The sequence below is a fragment of the Podarcis bocagei genome, assembly GCF_964188305.1.
Source record: "Podarcis bocagei genome assembly, chromosome: 12".
In the NCBI taxonomy this organism is placed as follows: domain Eukaryota; kingdom Metazoa; phylum Chordata; class Lepidosauria; order Squamata; family Lacertidae; genus Podarcis; species Podarcis bocagei.
In genome coordinates this window covers 50,772,668-50,788,400 of record NC_138137.1, presented here as the reverse complement: position 1 = coordinate 50,788,400, position 15,733 = coordinate 50,772,668, and the positions used below count along the sequence as shown (strand labels likewise).

Here is a 15,733-nt window from a genome sequence, read left to right as displayed (position 1 = left end):
TGTTATAAAGCATAGGATATAATATGACATTTCAGAGGAGGGGGAAGGAAACCAACTGCCATATTACTGATAACAACTGCATTAAAGCATAGAGGAAAACGGTTAGTTTAAACTGATCCAAAAACATGTTTCAAACTGTTGAAAGGCATAACATTACTAGGTATATGTAACCTTTGGTGTTAAACTATTTATTTGATGGCAGTTAATTAAAATAAATTTATGTCCTGTGTGATTACAATAGCACCTTTCCAGAAAAGGTTTCAGATTAGGTCTTCTACAACCAAATAAATAAACCAGAGGAGCATGTTAACAAAAATAAAGTGTAATATATTTACTAGTTCTCAAGTAAGCAAAGGAAATATGCAAATCCTATAGTAAGAAAACATCTTCCTATGATGCAATCTAAATAATTCTGGTCCAGTGGCAAGGCTTTGTTGATTGACCTGAATGTTATGTGTCTTAGGAGGATGAAAGCAGTCTGAGACTCATGAGAAATCAATTAAAAGTCATCCCAGAAATGAGGATGAAGAGCTCCACTTAAGACATAAATACAATACTAGAAACTACAGTCAGGCAGCATACAATGTGGTTGAAGTACAACTACAGGAAACTCAATGAGATATTCATGAAAAAAATTGACAACACCTTGAATGGCTCAATGATCACACAAGATGTCCATCTGTTACAGCGACTGACTTGATGTTCAAGTCTTTAGTTTAGTTTTTAAAAGATTGATTTTTTATCGGATCAGCACGAAGGCTACGATATACAAAGCAATGGAAGTTAGCCAATGGCGGGTGACAGCTCATGGAAGGCAAATCATCACCATTCTGAAGATTTCACTATAGTTGTATTGAACACATCCAGTCAACAATATTTCCTACCTCATAAACCTGTTGAGAGGAAGCAAATTTTTGTCTCTTTTTCTCCACTCTGCATCTACCTAAACCCTAACTTTCTGCAACCAGCTAAAACTGCTCCAGAGGACCTACCCTCCTCTAGAGCAGATATAGAAGGGTCTTCATGGCAATGTAGGAAGCAGGGATCACTAAAAATTACCTCCCTCCCCATTCTACCAGTGAATTCCCTCTGTCAGCTGACGTCACCACTGGAATACTACTCAATATCATAAAAAAACAGGTTTATTTTATAGTTGAGTATGAGACTAATAAGAATACAACTGGTTAAGACAATACTCTATTGGCAATTGTCATATACTTATCAGATATATGGTTTTACCTCTTTCAACTAATTTTATATTATCTGTATTCAGACACTGAAACAGGGTATTTATATGCTGTGGGGGGATGATTAAATGATTTTGGTTGACAAAATAGACCATTCATTGTAGTGAAGAATACAGATGGATGCTGTAAATGGAATTACTTTAATCTTGATGGATTTATCATAAGGTGCTTTCCTATAACATTCAAAGGCAACACTAATCTGATGCATAAGATGTTCTCAGTTTACAGATCTTGTTAGTTATAACAGAGTCTCAAAAAGTATAGAGGAGACCAACAGGAAGGATTAATGACCATAAAGAAGAGTTAAGTGGTTTATGAGGATTTGAAGAGAAAGGCAAGGATTAAAGGATTAAATTATAAAATTCAATTTCTATTGAATTTGCAACAGCCAATTCTTCAAATAGAATTTTGTTGAAAATATCCACAGATAAACTTTAAAAAACTACTTTACTTTTTCTTGCCTCTGTTTCGTAAACAGCTTCAAATAGCTAGCATAAGCATTTTAATGTAGTCTCAAGAGCACCAAACCTTTAAATAACTTCAAAAGCTTTTAATTGGAAGGATCTTTATGAGCAATCAGTTTTAACTACTGTGTTACACCAGACTGATATTTCCTAGGGAAAAAAATCGAACTTTATTTTGAAAACTTTCAGCCTACTTCTGAAGATTGTTACTGAGCTACTCTTATACATGCTGCCTGATGAGGAACAGGATCTTTCTGCAGCAGTGCCTGGAACTGGAAGTCATTAGAAGAAAAGCAAGTCAATCAGACAACTATAAAGAAACATGGAAGCAACATTCTAAGACTTATTAGGCAGACATGGAGGAGCTGCTGTTGCTAAGGTCATCATCATTTAGAAGCAAAGAGACAGTGGCCTTGGCTTCTGCCTATACTGAAGTATCTTCCTATATTCTGTTCTGCACAAGCACACTGTCCAATGTAGGATTGCACTGAAGGACCATTTTTATTTTTATTTTAAATCAGTACCCAGGATGCTGGAGGTGGAGGAGACTGAAAATTGAATTACATCTGTAGTCAGGTACAAATAACCTGTCCTTTCTTTGATTTTCTAATTTTCCACTTTGGTTTTAAGCCATTTAAAAATATTCCATGTCTGTTTTCTTCAATCTCTTGTGCTCTTTTTCCATAGAGATAAGTGTATTGAATATGCTTTTACTATTACTTTCAGCAACTGCTAGCCCACTGAATTTAACCCTTCAATGAATTCATGCTTCTCAAACTACACTTTTCTTTAAAAAAACCCTTTTTTATAAAAAGGATACATTTTCTACTTGCATTTTCTATACCTGTTTTCCCTTACATATGGATATATGCTAGGAAAACAGCCCATATTCCCAAAATTTATGAAAGCATTGCTACTACATGTGCCTTTACCAGTTTCCACAGTGTTTTCTGTTTCTGCTGCCTCCAAACCATCCATGCTGTCTTCATCCTCCACTGCAGGTTTTCCTCTACTTCGAGGCCTGTGAAATATAAGCGATTGTTTATAATATAGAATAAAAAATAATACAAAACTACAAAGAAAATCACCTGAATGGTTAAATATTAAATTAGCAGATATTTATAAATGTTAAAAGCCAAATATCTATTTTTAATAGTACTGATAGATAGAATATGCTACGAGGAGAAAGGCTGTACCACTCAGTCCATCTGCTCATACCTGGTCATTGCATTTTCTATTACAATTGAAAGTTTCAGATCAAAAATACATAGGCTGGGTCCAAAGAACTACTTTAGGAATGCTGAAAGTGTTTGGTTCATAGAGTCAATATCCTTTCTCTCTCTCTTTGTTTAAACTGTAGTCACATCCCTTTTATCAAAGACTGTTTTTGAATGTCTCCTTTGTTTCAAAAGTACCGATAGTTTGCCATCTGAGAGAGAAGGAAGCAGTTGCTCATGAAACATTACGTCCAAAGCACACTTGCAAGCAACTAATTAGCAGTGCAGTTCTCTTCAGATAATATTATTTGGAAGATTACAAGAGAACTGCAAAATTTAAATCAATAAATAGATTACACAACTTTTGAATTGACTAAAAATGTGCTGAGATTAGTTGAGCAGCAGTTTTTTGAAAAATATTTTAAATGCAATTAATAATATAGTATCATTTAAAAAATGATTCCATTCCCCCTTCTCTCTCATATACAGGAGGGTTGCCTGATGCAAAATTATGCCTGTTATAATACAACATACACATCAGATCACCTTTCCTCAGGCATATTAAAACTCAAAATTTATAGTCAATAAAAAAACTACTCAGCAAGTGGGCAGAGGTAATAGTAATCTTAAAAGAACTCCTACCCAACTAACTGGCCACAAAAGAATATTTCAGTGTAACATTCAATAATCCTATTTCTTCATAAAACAATACCACACTCTTAAATATATATATATATATTTGGAAATAATTTTAATCAAACACCACACTACAAATAATGGGTTCTGACGAAGCATGGCATCATCTTTGAAAATGTAACCCAATATATCATCACAACAGAAGAATCTGATGAGATACTGGTTTTGCAGCACACAATAGGAAACTGGATTAACATTACATGAGAATTTAAAAACTGTGCAGCTAAATCTCCACACAAATTACCCAGATATTTCAGATATAATCTAGGATGACAGAATTTCCAAAATTAAGATAATCTGGCTGTCAAAAGAATCACACTAAACAAAAAACAGCAGAAGGGTGGTGCTAGCCACAGTGAAAAAGAAGTTTTAAAAGGAGTAGTAAAGTAGCTGTCGGAATTAAGAAAGGAGGGTGATGTGAGAGACAAGAAAAGGAGTTGGAAACATGTCAGTTTTATTTTATTGGGTCATATACTAACAGGAGCTGAAGTTTAAAATGCTGCCAGGTCAGGTTCACAACTTTTCAGATTTACAACACACTACACAGCTATGTAAAAGTACCGGTAATAAAAAGAATAAAACTGAACTCTATGAAATTTTTGTGATTGCCATAATTATGCTCAAGAGAATGTACACAATCAACCCATGGAAGTAGCACACTTAAGAAACTGAATCTAATTATACCATATTAGATATACACTACGAGTTTCTTTTCTTTGCACATGTAAGCTTCTGTCCCCGTATTTGCATACATGATTGCTTTCTCTTCTTTTAGTATCAATATTATATTGTGTTTCTACTCAAATAAACTTTTGGGTTATATTTTATTTCTGAGGGTATAATTCTACATGGACAAAGACAAAAGAAAATTAATGTAAGCAAGTGAAAAATTATTTCATGCTCATCCCACTTGAACAAGGAGTACACCCTAGAAATAGCAACATTTATGAAAGCCTGTTTTGCTCTTATTGTATGGGAAGGGTAGTCAAGTGTGGTCTAATAGCTAAAATCTTCAAAAAGTAATGTAGAGGAGAGGTTACATATTGCTTCTAATCACAGCATCTGCATCTATGCATACTGGTTTTACTAGAGTATGGAGGCATAACAATTAAAATGGTACTTTTAAAGCACATCTAATACCAAATTACTTCAAAATTTTCACCTCCTATAGAAAACCTTTAGGCAATTAGATTAAAATATTTCCCTTCTGTTTATTTCACAGGTTATGTAAACTTTTGTATTTACATCCTACAGTGCATATATTAGTATGCAAAGAACGGCACACACACACATATACACACGCAGACCTTTTAAATGTGCCACACTGATGATTTCTCAACTGTGTCCCCCTCCCCCAAACACATTTCAAGCAATGCATTTAACATTAGCAAAATCACAGGTTTGAACTAATTGAATATAATTACTTCTTTTCAATAGAGAACATACCCACATCTGGTGTTTTCATGCAATTTTCTTCTTTTGCATTTACTGTACTACAAAAGACCTTCCAACTACTGCACAGGTTTAAAATAGCTCCATTGGGGGGAAATTACAAAATAGAAGTTGGAAGAATATATTTATACTTTAATTTAATTGGGTTTTAGTACAAAAAGAAATCTGAATAAATAGTATACGGTTCTACAATATAAAGCAATACAAGGTTTTTTTTAGTTTTTTTAGAAAGGGGGGGCATTAAAAAGTTGCTCTGAAAGCTGGAATCAGAATTATGTTCAACATGTATAAATGTTGTTTATTTATTATAAGCGCACTTTGGCTGTTCTGCTGTGCTCTCAGAGAAGTTTATAAATAAAAGCATAAAATATACCAAAATCAGGAAAACAAATAACAGGAGGAAGTTAAAACTAGTATAAAAAGGAGTTGCAGAAGATTTCATGCTAAAAATCCGAATCTCTTAAGCTTTGACGGCCTGTGCAGATAAAAGCAGTTTTTACCTGTCACTTAAGTGAGAGATAGGGTACTGTCAGGAAAGCCTCTCTGGACAGTTCTTAAGATGCTGCTACTACACACAGCTCACCCTGTTTGTTTCCTGCTGAAGCAACATCAGAGCTCTACATTCTTATAGCCCTATTACCAGTCGAAGTCCCGCCCTATCTCACCCCAGGACAGACACAGAAGCCTGTAGGGCTGGCATTTGGCCTCCATGAATGAAGTTCCTCAATCTTCAAATTAGGCCATTGCTGTCATTTGTCATGGCGGCCATAAAATTCTCACAAAGCAGCCTTGGCAACATCCTCGGGGTCCTCAACACTAGTCCAGAGATAACCTCTGTCAGCTCCAGGCAGGAAGACTGCTGAAGAGTGTGGTGAGTGGTAAATCAACAAGAGTCCCTAATCTGTCTTACTGTCCAACACCAAGTAGAAACATTCAAAATTGGCTCCCAGGCAGGAAGTCTGGAAAGGAGACTTTAGATTATTGCAGTGTTGTGCAGCGTTAAGAATTCAGGCAGACGCAACCAAGGCAAATAAGACACCTTCCAGCCATCCACCCAACTTTCAGCAATTCAGGCCAGGCGGCTCCTTCTGATTTGTGTAATATTATGAACCAAGCTTTCATTCAGCAACAGTACCACATGGGCTGATGGCTTGTTAACATGGCAACTATGGTCACAAAGGATGGGGGAGAAACCAGAAAGAGGAACAACCACTAAATTTTTGACCAACACTCATTTAAATGACACATCCATACCCACCACCACATCTTCCCCAGCCTATAATGATCTCAATAGGGGTTATATAAAAAGCGAGCACCTTACAGGATTGTTCATTACAATGTTAAGGAACATACCACAAAAATCTCGTAGTTAAACTGGGCTTATAATATCGCTATTAATCAAATATAAACAATAGGCCAAATTCATCAAGAAAAATGAATTTAACAACTTGCATACATTATTAGAAACTAAGCACATGTTGCAATTCATTCTGTTCCTGCTAATCATGGAAATAGGCAATGAGTTGTGTCTTGTCCCCAGCCCTAGATAGCCTACACAAACACTTCTCCATCATCTGTTATTTCACTAGGCGTTGCACATGGTTTTAAGCTTATTGCCATTGCCATAACTCATTGAAACTCAGAATGCTGAATTCTGCACCTAACACCAACTTCTGAGTTTGTGCTCCACCTAAACTCCAAATATTATGGGGAGGGGGATTGCTAATATAAATTTACTTTTTGAATATACTTAACATTTTATGTTGCTCAGAGAATTAATGCCAATTCTTGTATTGCTATACATTTATATGTGACCATGACCAATTTAAGGTTGGCATATGTTGACATCTAAAGCCCTATATAACTTGAGACCTAGGTACCTGAGAAGACACCTCTGCTGATACCAACCTACTTGGACCTTGAGATTGTTGGATGACATGAAGATACACTGATCCAAGGCTGATCAAGTTACCTTGGCACCTGAGGCACACACACAAATACTACAAGTACCTCCACCCCTCCCTGACAGCCTAAATTTACATTACATATCTGTCAATATGCTACCCTTTCATAAATTCCAAAATCAGCTGCCTGAGGCATCTACTTCACACTGTCTAATGACAGGACTATCCCTGCTACTAAAATAACTAGAGTGCACCTGAAAGAAAGAAAACACACAGAACATTAGCTCATTTGAAAATGCAAACATAGTTCAGAAGGTGTTAGGTCAACAATGTTTAGTCAAGCCATACATCCCTCCAGGAGGTGATATACAAAATCCTGAAAAACATTCCCAAGGGGGCCAGGGCACTGTCATAGTAACAAAGAAAAGGGAGAAACAGGTTCTTTTAAAAAAAAAGTTAACCGGACTCAAGCAAAAATTGGCACTTTTGAGAACTTATTTCTCCCTTCTATGTATGAGCTTCCAGAATCCATCACCTCATATTCCATCTGAAAACTATGTAGCAATGCATATAGCAAATTTATCTGTAGCTATATAAAAATGTTGTCTCCTCTGGCGTGCTGTTTTTACATGCATTTTTTAAACCTGTGACTTGTGGGGCATTTGATTATAATGTTGCATACTTAATAGGGTGAGAACTACGTCTCTAGTTACATAAATCTGCCTGCTTAATATAATAGTTATCAGCTTAAATTATTGTCCGGAAAGTCTATGGTTCAAGGCAACCCTTTCATAGTAACCACACAAGAAGGCCAGAACTAGGCAGCCTTACAGGATCACTGCAAGGATTACGAAGATTGTATATTATTGACCATGAGGAAAAAATGGAATAAAAATAAAAAGCTTACACAGAGTAGTGCAGTTGATAAAAGTGATGGACTGGAGAGACCAAGGTTCAGATCTCCCCAATCAGCCATGAAACCTGTTGGATGGCCCTGGGCATGTCAGCTTAATCTGTCCCTCAGGGCTGTTGGGATGCTCTAACAAACTTCTGAACCGAACACTGAGCTCTTTAGAACTGGATTTTAAAAGCGGTAAATAAATTTGAGTTTCGTCTTGAATGAAGGGAAAAGGCAATTAATATGACACCATTTGTATTCTCTTGCTAAGCTTCGTCTGTCAGGGATAGAATGAGTTAAAGGTATGTCTACTGGGCTCGCTCCTAAAGTACATGACACATAAGACAATCTTCATTAATTTCCTTAAACTGCCTCTGAACTATTATATTTATTAAACCACACAGAAGCTGCTTGTAGCTCATAACATTAAACTATAGTCTCTTGAAGCTTCCTTCTAAGACCAACAGCTCTTTGGAGTTTTCAAGCTTGCATTATTTTCTTTCATTAACAAATTTGGCATAGCAAGAAAAAAAATTAGCTTGGTAAATGGTCCTGCTAAAATTGTAAAGTAAGGTGGCCCTTTCCATTGAAGTGCATAAGCAACTCCTTGTGGGCAAAGGAGTTTGGTGCTTTTGAGATCCTGTGGCACTCAACCACAGTATATGTCTACAAATTTGCTATGAACATATTGTTATGAGATTGGAAGGGAGGATAGGCTGTATGTCTGAGTCCCCTTCTAATTCCTGGATCCAGCATGGATTCAATTCCTGGACGTGCCAGCTGGCTTCCTGATGAGGTAATGACCCTCTAAGTATACAGTGGTACCTCAGGTTAAGTACTTAATTCGTATTAGAGGTCTGTTCTTAACCTGAAACTGTTCTTAACCTGAACCACCGCTTTAGCTAATGGGGCCTCCTGCTGCTGCATGATTTCTGTTCTCATCCTGAAGCAAAGTTCTTAACCTGAGGTAATATTTCTGGGTTAGCGGAGTCTGTAACCTGAAACGTATGTAACCTGAAGCGTATGTAACCCGAGGTACCACTGTACTTTGTCTTTCTAAGCAGTTAGAAAAACAAAGGTAACAAGGAAAGTGGCTCTGTGCCAGATACAAGGTGCAGGCTAAAGCCTGCAAGACAAAACCATGCCTGATCTCTGCTTCAATTCAAGGCTGTTGCTATGGGAGAAGGAAGGCCCTCTTGGGGTGTTAATGCTGGGAACCCCTAAATTGTACGCTCAGACTGTATGTGTGTGTAAATAAACAATACTGTATATCATAAAGACACCACGGCCTCCACTGTCCTTCATGCCGAAGGGAACACAAACCCTGGGTTTATTCCTTAGCCATTTCTTCTCCTGAACATACCCCATAAGGCTGCAGAGGTTTAGATCAGAGTTTTCCTTCTCCTAGATGGGCTATCTTCCCAGGTTGACAAGCCCCATCTGCCCCTCATTTCCCACAACAGCACATGCAGAAACCACCTTCTTGATCGTTGGACTCGCTATTGGTCTTGTTTGCTCAGTCCCCCAGAACCTGTCTTTACATGCAGGGGAGAGACAAGTCCCTAACTCACCTGACTCACTGAGGGTTTGAGACCCATTGGCTACCCTCAATTGGTTTAGCCAGCCCGCCAGCCCGGTTTCCCAGGGTGGAGCTCCTGTCAGCTTCTAGGGGCCACATGTTAGAGGTGAGAGCAGGGTAGGGACTAAAGGCAGACAAACTACTCCAGAAGGAGCCCAATGTGTCCCCCACCAGAGACACTGCCCCTCTCCTAATGCCCCATACACTCACAATGCAGGAATGGTCAGCAGACACAGATGCAAAACATGCAAGTTCTTCGAGTTTTAATACTTGCCCAGAGCTTGGGAAACAATCCATAAATTTAAACCATCCACATATCACACTGCTCCAAAAATGACTTCAGAACCAAATGAAATCCTATTCCATTTATTAAAGCAAAGGTTGTCTGCTCCAGACCGTCATCAACTTTAGTACAGCCAGCTGCTCTAAAAGTGTTCCCTAGCATATGCCTGAGGTATATGAATTTTATTCAGTAATAACTGGGGAAAAGAAAAGAAAAAAAAATCTGTAGTGCCTGCAGGCATCTCTATCTACTATTCTTTATATGTAGAAGACAAAATTATTACAACAGTGCAATTATCTGGGGAACTAAAACTTTTTAATTCTCTGAAAGGTATTGAGGAAAATCTTGAGACAGTGTTCAAGAGGTTGTTGAATTGTCCTTCATTTGCAACAGTGGAAAGCAGGTGCAAGTGTTTAGCTCAGCTATGGTACTCTATGGAGCTAACACGAAACACCCTTCCTCAGGCAATGGTAGAATCATACAGCTGGAAGGGACTGATGATCATCTAGTCGAACCCCCTGCAATGCAGGAATATGTAGCTGTCCCATAAGGAGATCAAACCTGCAACCTTGGCATTATCAGAACCACTATCTAACCAACTGAGCTATCCAGATTACGTGGTTTTCATGCACACCATATCATCATTGCCTGAAGTACACTATTAGTACTAGCAATTAAAAGAATTACCAGTTTTATTATACATATTCACAGATCTAAGCAATTCAGCGGCTGGTCATATCGCAGGTGCAGAAAAGGTGGTAGCAGTTACAACTTTAAAGCAAGGATTTTCAAACTTGCCAAAAGTTATTGGACTGAATGGCTTAAAACTAAATGTAACTAAGGCAACAGCCAGAACAGTTCATTTAGTAGCACTGTACTCCAAACCTAGACCCAGACAACTTAACATGAAACAGTCTATTTTCAACATTCTTTTCTGAAATAATCTCTGGTTCTGAATATAAGCCTTCATTTTTATCTTCAAGGAATTATTCACTACTGTAGACTGTATTTCATAAAAATATTCACACTAGACATTCCAAGAGAGAATATTTCATAGTTCCCCAGCCAAGTTCCTCCAAGTTTCCAAATCTTCCATTTAAAAGAACTAGGGGAAAGTCTAGGAGGGAGAGAAGGCCCCCCCCCCCAGGCTTTTGCACCTCTGGGACAGAAGAAGGTTGTGTGGCTTTATGTCTTTGAAACACTTTTACAATGTAATCCAATACCTGTTTACTTAGAAGCTGCACCATCTTCAATTAGGCGTACTCCAAGGAAAGCATGCATAGCACTGCAACTTTAATATGCAACGTGCTTTGTAATCCTTCATGTATTCAGTCTCACACCAAATGAAACATAACAATGTTATCTCCTTTAGTAATAATAATAATAATAATAATAATAATAATAATAATAATAATAATAATGGTAATAATAATAGAAACCAACTGAGAGGTAGAGGCTTGGTCAAGGTGAACTGGTAATTGAATGGTTGACCAGGAGCATAAAGTTTAGTTTGCCAAGCTCTAGTATGCTTATGATTTCAGAAAATGTACTTTGTTACTAGCAACAACCAATAAACTGGGTTATTTTACACTTAGTTAACCCTAATTCACAGCCATATGAAAAGAAAAAAGGAGAAGAAAGTATACTGTTGGTGTGCACCCAAATAAAAGTGTGGGGCGCTTCTGTAGGCTTTAAATTAGGTTTTGGACTTCAAAGATTACAAATAAAGGCATATAACTGAAAAAAAATCTGTCAAAATTATGAAGGCTACATGGGTATCGTTTTTTGCAACTTTTTTACACCAAATTTTACTCCAAGGCAGTAATTGGCAGGGACAAAATTATATAGCAATTAGGGCATGACAGCAAAAGCAAACAAGTACTGAAAATGGGCTCGACACTTCTAGTAACAAGCAGGTAATTATCACAGCAGCTTGAAAGGGGCATAATCAACCAAACTGACATCATCCCACCCACATAATAAACGTGAAATCCCTTTATGTCCAAAGTAGCTTTTACACACAGCTGGCAAATGTGGCTAGTCAATGTCTGACTCCTTTGTAGCTGACATTTCTTTTAGGCCAGTTCAGCAAACTACTTTTTTGAAGTGGAGATTTCACCTAATGTTAAATAACTTTCCACAGAAGCATACATTGCCACTGTACTTTCATTTTAAAATTCAATAAATTTGATTAAATAATTTGTACCTCTTTTAATGCTGATACAGTTTCACATTTTAAGTTTTCTGATGGCATTTTAATGAATGTTCAATTAATTTAAAAGTTCTGTTTACATAGGTACAATATGGACACACAATTTACTTCTCTTTTCACACTCTTGTAATATCCAGTAGTAGATCTACATATATTAAAGACTGGGTTTTTAATTTATGCATTTTAATAAATAAGTCTAAAAACTTCCCTGCAAGATTTTCAAAAATGTGTTAACGTTTGAAGCTGTTTTATAACCACTGAAAAATGTTCGAAACTCCAGTGAAATACAGTTTCATATTATTGCCTTTTACACCTTTTTTTAAAGCCATCAAAAGAATCATTCACTAAGTTCATTTTATTATTTCCCTATGTAACTCTAAGGGGTAATCATTCCAGAGTCAGGCACCCATCAAAGCAAAGCCCCTTCTACATTTCCCCTCACCCTGAATCCTAGCAGAGAATGTGAGCAGAGCCCACCTGCTAAACTTAGCAGGAGTGATATTCGTTGATCCTACCTCACTGCTCCACTTAATAAACTGGCAGCCACATTATGCATGCTCAGAATTATTTTCCCAGTTTCTGTCTCTTTATTTCCAAAGTGATCACAGTGTGTAATGATAGCTTAAGGGGACAAGGAAAGAACTGCGGTAAATAAAAAAATAAAAAATTTTATGTATAAGAGCAATCTACAAGGCTTAAATGCCACCAGTGCAACAGGCCAGAAAGCAGTATTGCATAATCTAGTTCTACAATTGCCAGGTGATAAAAAGGGGAGCTGCAAATTATCTCCTGACCTCTCACCTGGTTCCTTAGTTTGAGTAACTTGTTTAGAATAAAACCAAGCTGCTTTCTACCAGTCAATACCTGTCAGGGAACTGCCATCGGAGGAACGGGAGGTGGAAGGGCTCACAGAGGCTGGGAGGGAGTCAGCAGCGAAAGCAGGGACCAGCAGGGGGAGAGAGGGGTCTCTGGGGGAAGGTCTCATGAATGCGGAGAGAGACGCAGCAGCTAAAGCAGGAACTAGCAGGGAAGAGGGAGGGATCAGGGACACGTCCAGCGAGAACAGCGGGGAGGTGTCAGAAGCTCCCATAGGGAGACCCATTCTTCGCCGGAAGCTGCCACGTCGTGAGTCCAGAAGACGCGTTTCCGTTAAGGAGCTTCTATGCTGGAAGCGCTTCCGCAAACAACCACTGTCGGAATCTACAAGTGACTAGGGCAGACATGTTTGAGGAGCTCTGTCACACACAGAGGTTTGTGGAGTTGCACAAACTCTGAGGGACAACGATTTTACGCACAAGCAGCTAATCATCCCATCACAATACCATTCAGTGCTTGTTTTGCCTCAAGCTCTACCAGTCTGACAGAGATCCTTCCCACTCACAACCTCCCTTTTTGGGCTACCTGTTCTAAAAGGGAGAGACTGGGGACACTGGCCAGAAGAGGGGCATGCTGATTACCCATTCATCTTCAAAAAGGAAAATCTTTGTGTACATGCAATCCAGTCTTCATCTCCCTTCTTCCCATCATCATCCAAGATACATGGAGAAGAAGGATTAATACCCAAGGGTTGAGGTGCAGCATTGCCCATGAAGTCTAGATTTACTACAGCTAAATTGTAGCAGATATACCAAGAAGTCCTACCATGTGAGTCCCATTGAGGTGTCCTGGAGGAGGTCATGAGATCTGGAGGAGTGGGAAGAGATCAGAGGGTTGGAGCTTTCGCTGAAGCCTGGAGAGCGAGAGGCATCCGTGCGCACCGACCCCTCTCGCTCTACAGGCTTCAGGAACCTATCCGCAAGCCTTGCGAGCCCGGGGGAGTTCCCGCGGGCTCGCGAGGCTTGCGGGCAGCAGCCTGCAGCCCGGAGCACGAGGTGCACTCCAGAGGACGCCCCGTGCTTCGGGAAGGTGTCCGCAAGCCTCCCGCGCCCGGCGGGAGGTCCTGCCGGGCTCGCAAGGCTTGCAGGCAGCAGCCTGTTCTGGGGTCGGGGGAAGCTCGGGCTTCCCCTACGCCTGGGGGGGGGGAAATAATTTTTTCCCCTTTATTTCCCCCCCCCAAAAAAAACTAGGTGTGTCTTATGGGGCGGTGCGTCCTATGGGGCGAAAAATACGGTAAGTATCTAGAACAAAGAACAGGCTATAAGTAAAGGGGTTAAAATTTCCATATATTCTACTGACAACATTCTGTTTTGGTTTATGAAGCTTTAATGAAAGAACTCAGCAGACCTATTTAGAAAATTCTAAAATTACCAGCACTGTATACTTCTGTTTCTTGTACACTAGGTTTTAAAAATTAGACAATATAAAACTCTAACTTCTCAGAAAAACTACGGCTCAGAGGCAATTCACACAGCCCCAACTTATTTTTATTGTGTTTATCTATTGTGAATTAGAGCTTGAAAAGGGTTGAGTGAGAAGTATTCACTATTTCATCTCTACAAATCAGGTGCAGTACAGATGGCCACAGGAAAATACCCTGCTGCTTTGACATTACTCCTTCAATGGGAAATGGAAAGACAGATTTCTGACACAGAATAGGTTTTATACACTCACAGCCTCACAGTAAAAACTTAGACCATGAAAACAGAAACAAAATTTAGTTGCATGAACACTTGCCATCAAAAAATTGGGTACAAGCCAATTTGTAAAATAAAAACCAGAAACAATGGTTTTATACACATCAGCAGTTAGCACTTTTAACATTGAGTCAAAATTCAACTAACGATCTTCAGAAAAACACTTCTTGTTTTTTCCAAGAAAGAATTTAACCAGATAATTAACGTCTATAACTGGTACACGCTTAGATATTGCAACGTGCAGACTGTACTGTATTTTGTATGTACACTATACAAGTTCTTTATACAAGACACTCTCCTTACAGTATCTTAGAGATCATTATGTTATTTATATTCTAGGCATAAGAATTAAGATTTTAAGATTCTATTTTTTAAAATAATTGTTTAAGATGCCTTTTTCTATTTTTTCCCTCCCAAAAGCTAATAGAACTGTATACTTTATTAGGGCAGATGACCATGTCCTTCAAAGAGGATAGGGGAGCCACCCAGAACTCTAGAGAGATAACAGCAAATTACCTATACATTTTCCTTGCCAGATTAGGAGTCAAGCCACTATGATATTTTAAGCCTGCAGATCAAAGCATTCATAACGGTTGCACCAAACTGTATATAGCTGAAGTTTCATGTCATGCCTACCATAAATGCATGGAGATAGCAGGCTGACATGTTAGAATATCGCTACAAATAATTAATGTTTTTTATGCACAGCAGATTGATTTAAATAAAAATTTCCACTTTGAAATTCATGTATTTCCTCAACTTGCCTTCATATTAAACTGGTTGCATCACTGCAACATGAACAGAAGGGGGGGGGGCATTTTGAGAAACACCTTAGTCATTTTTGGCTGCCTGAATATTCAGAGCAACACCAGTCCAGACTAGGGCACAGAGTGCTGTCATTCATAAAGCTTCTGTTTCCCTTCCCAGGATGCCTAGGAACAGGATCTGAACTAGGAGGTTGGGTCAGATAGACAAAATGGATATTCTGCTAGTACCCTGATGCCCATCAGTCTCCCAAACTAAACTGACAAAAGAAAGTCTCCTGTATAGTGTAATGCTGGAAAACCCCAAGACATTTGATATGAGAAGTTATCAACTTCCATGTGGAAGCTGCCTTGATTGAAAGAACTCCAGACTTCACGGCCACCATAACCATGTGGCTGTTTCAGCACATCTCTACCCTGATGTACAAAGTAAAGCATGCCCTC

The 15,733-nt window shown here is 38.6% G+C and overlaps 1 protein-coding gene across 10 annotated transcripts in view; it reads right to left on the bottom strand.

Annotated features, from left to right (window-relative positions):
- The window catches only part of KMT2C (lysine methyltransferase 2C), a 154,363-nt gene that overhangs the window by 115,226 nt on the left and 23,404 nt on the right, over positions 1–15,733 (bottom strand). For all 10 annotated transcript variants that reach the window (XM_081163407.1, XM_081163406.1, XM_081163411.1 and 7 more), the window contains exon 2: positions 2,644–2,732. In XM_081163407.1, the coding sequence (XP_081019533.1) occupies positions 2,644–2,732 (89 nt within the window). The remainder of the gene's footprint in view (positions 1–2,643; positions 2,733–15,733) is intronic.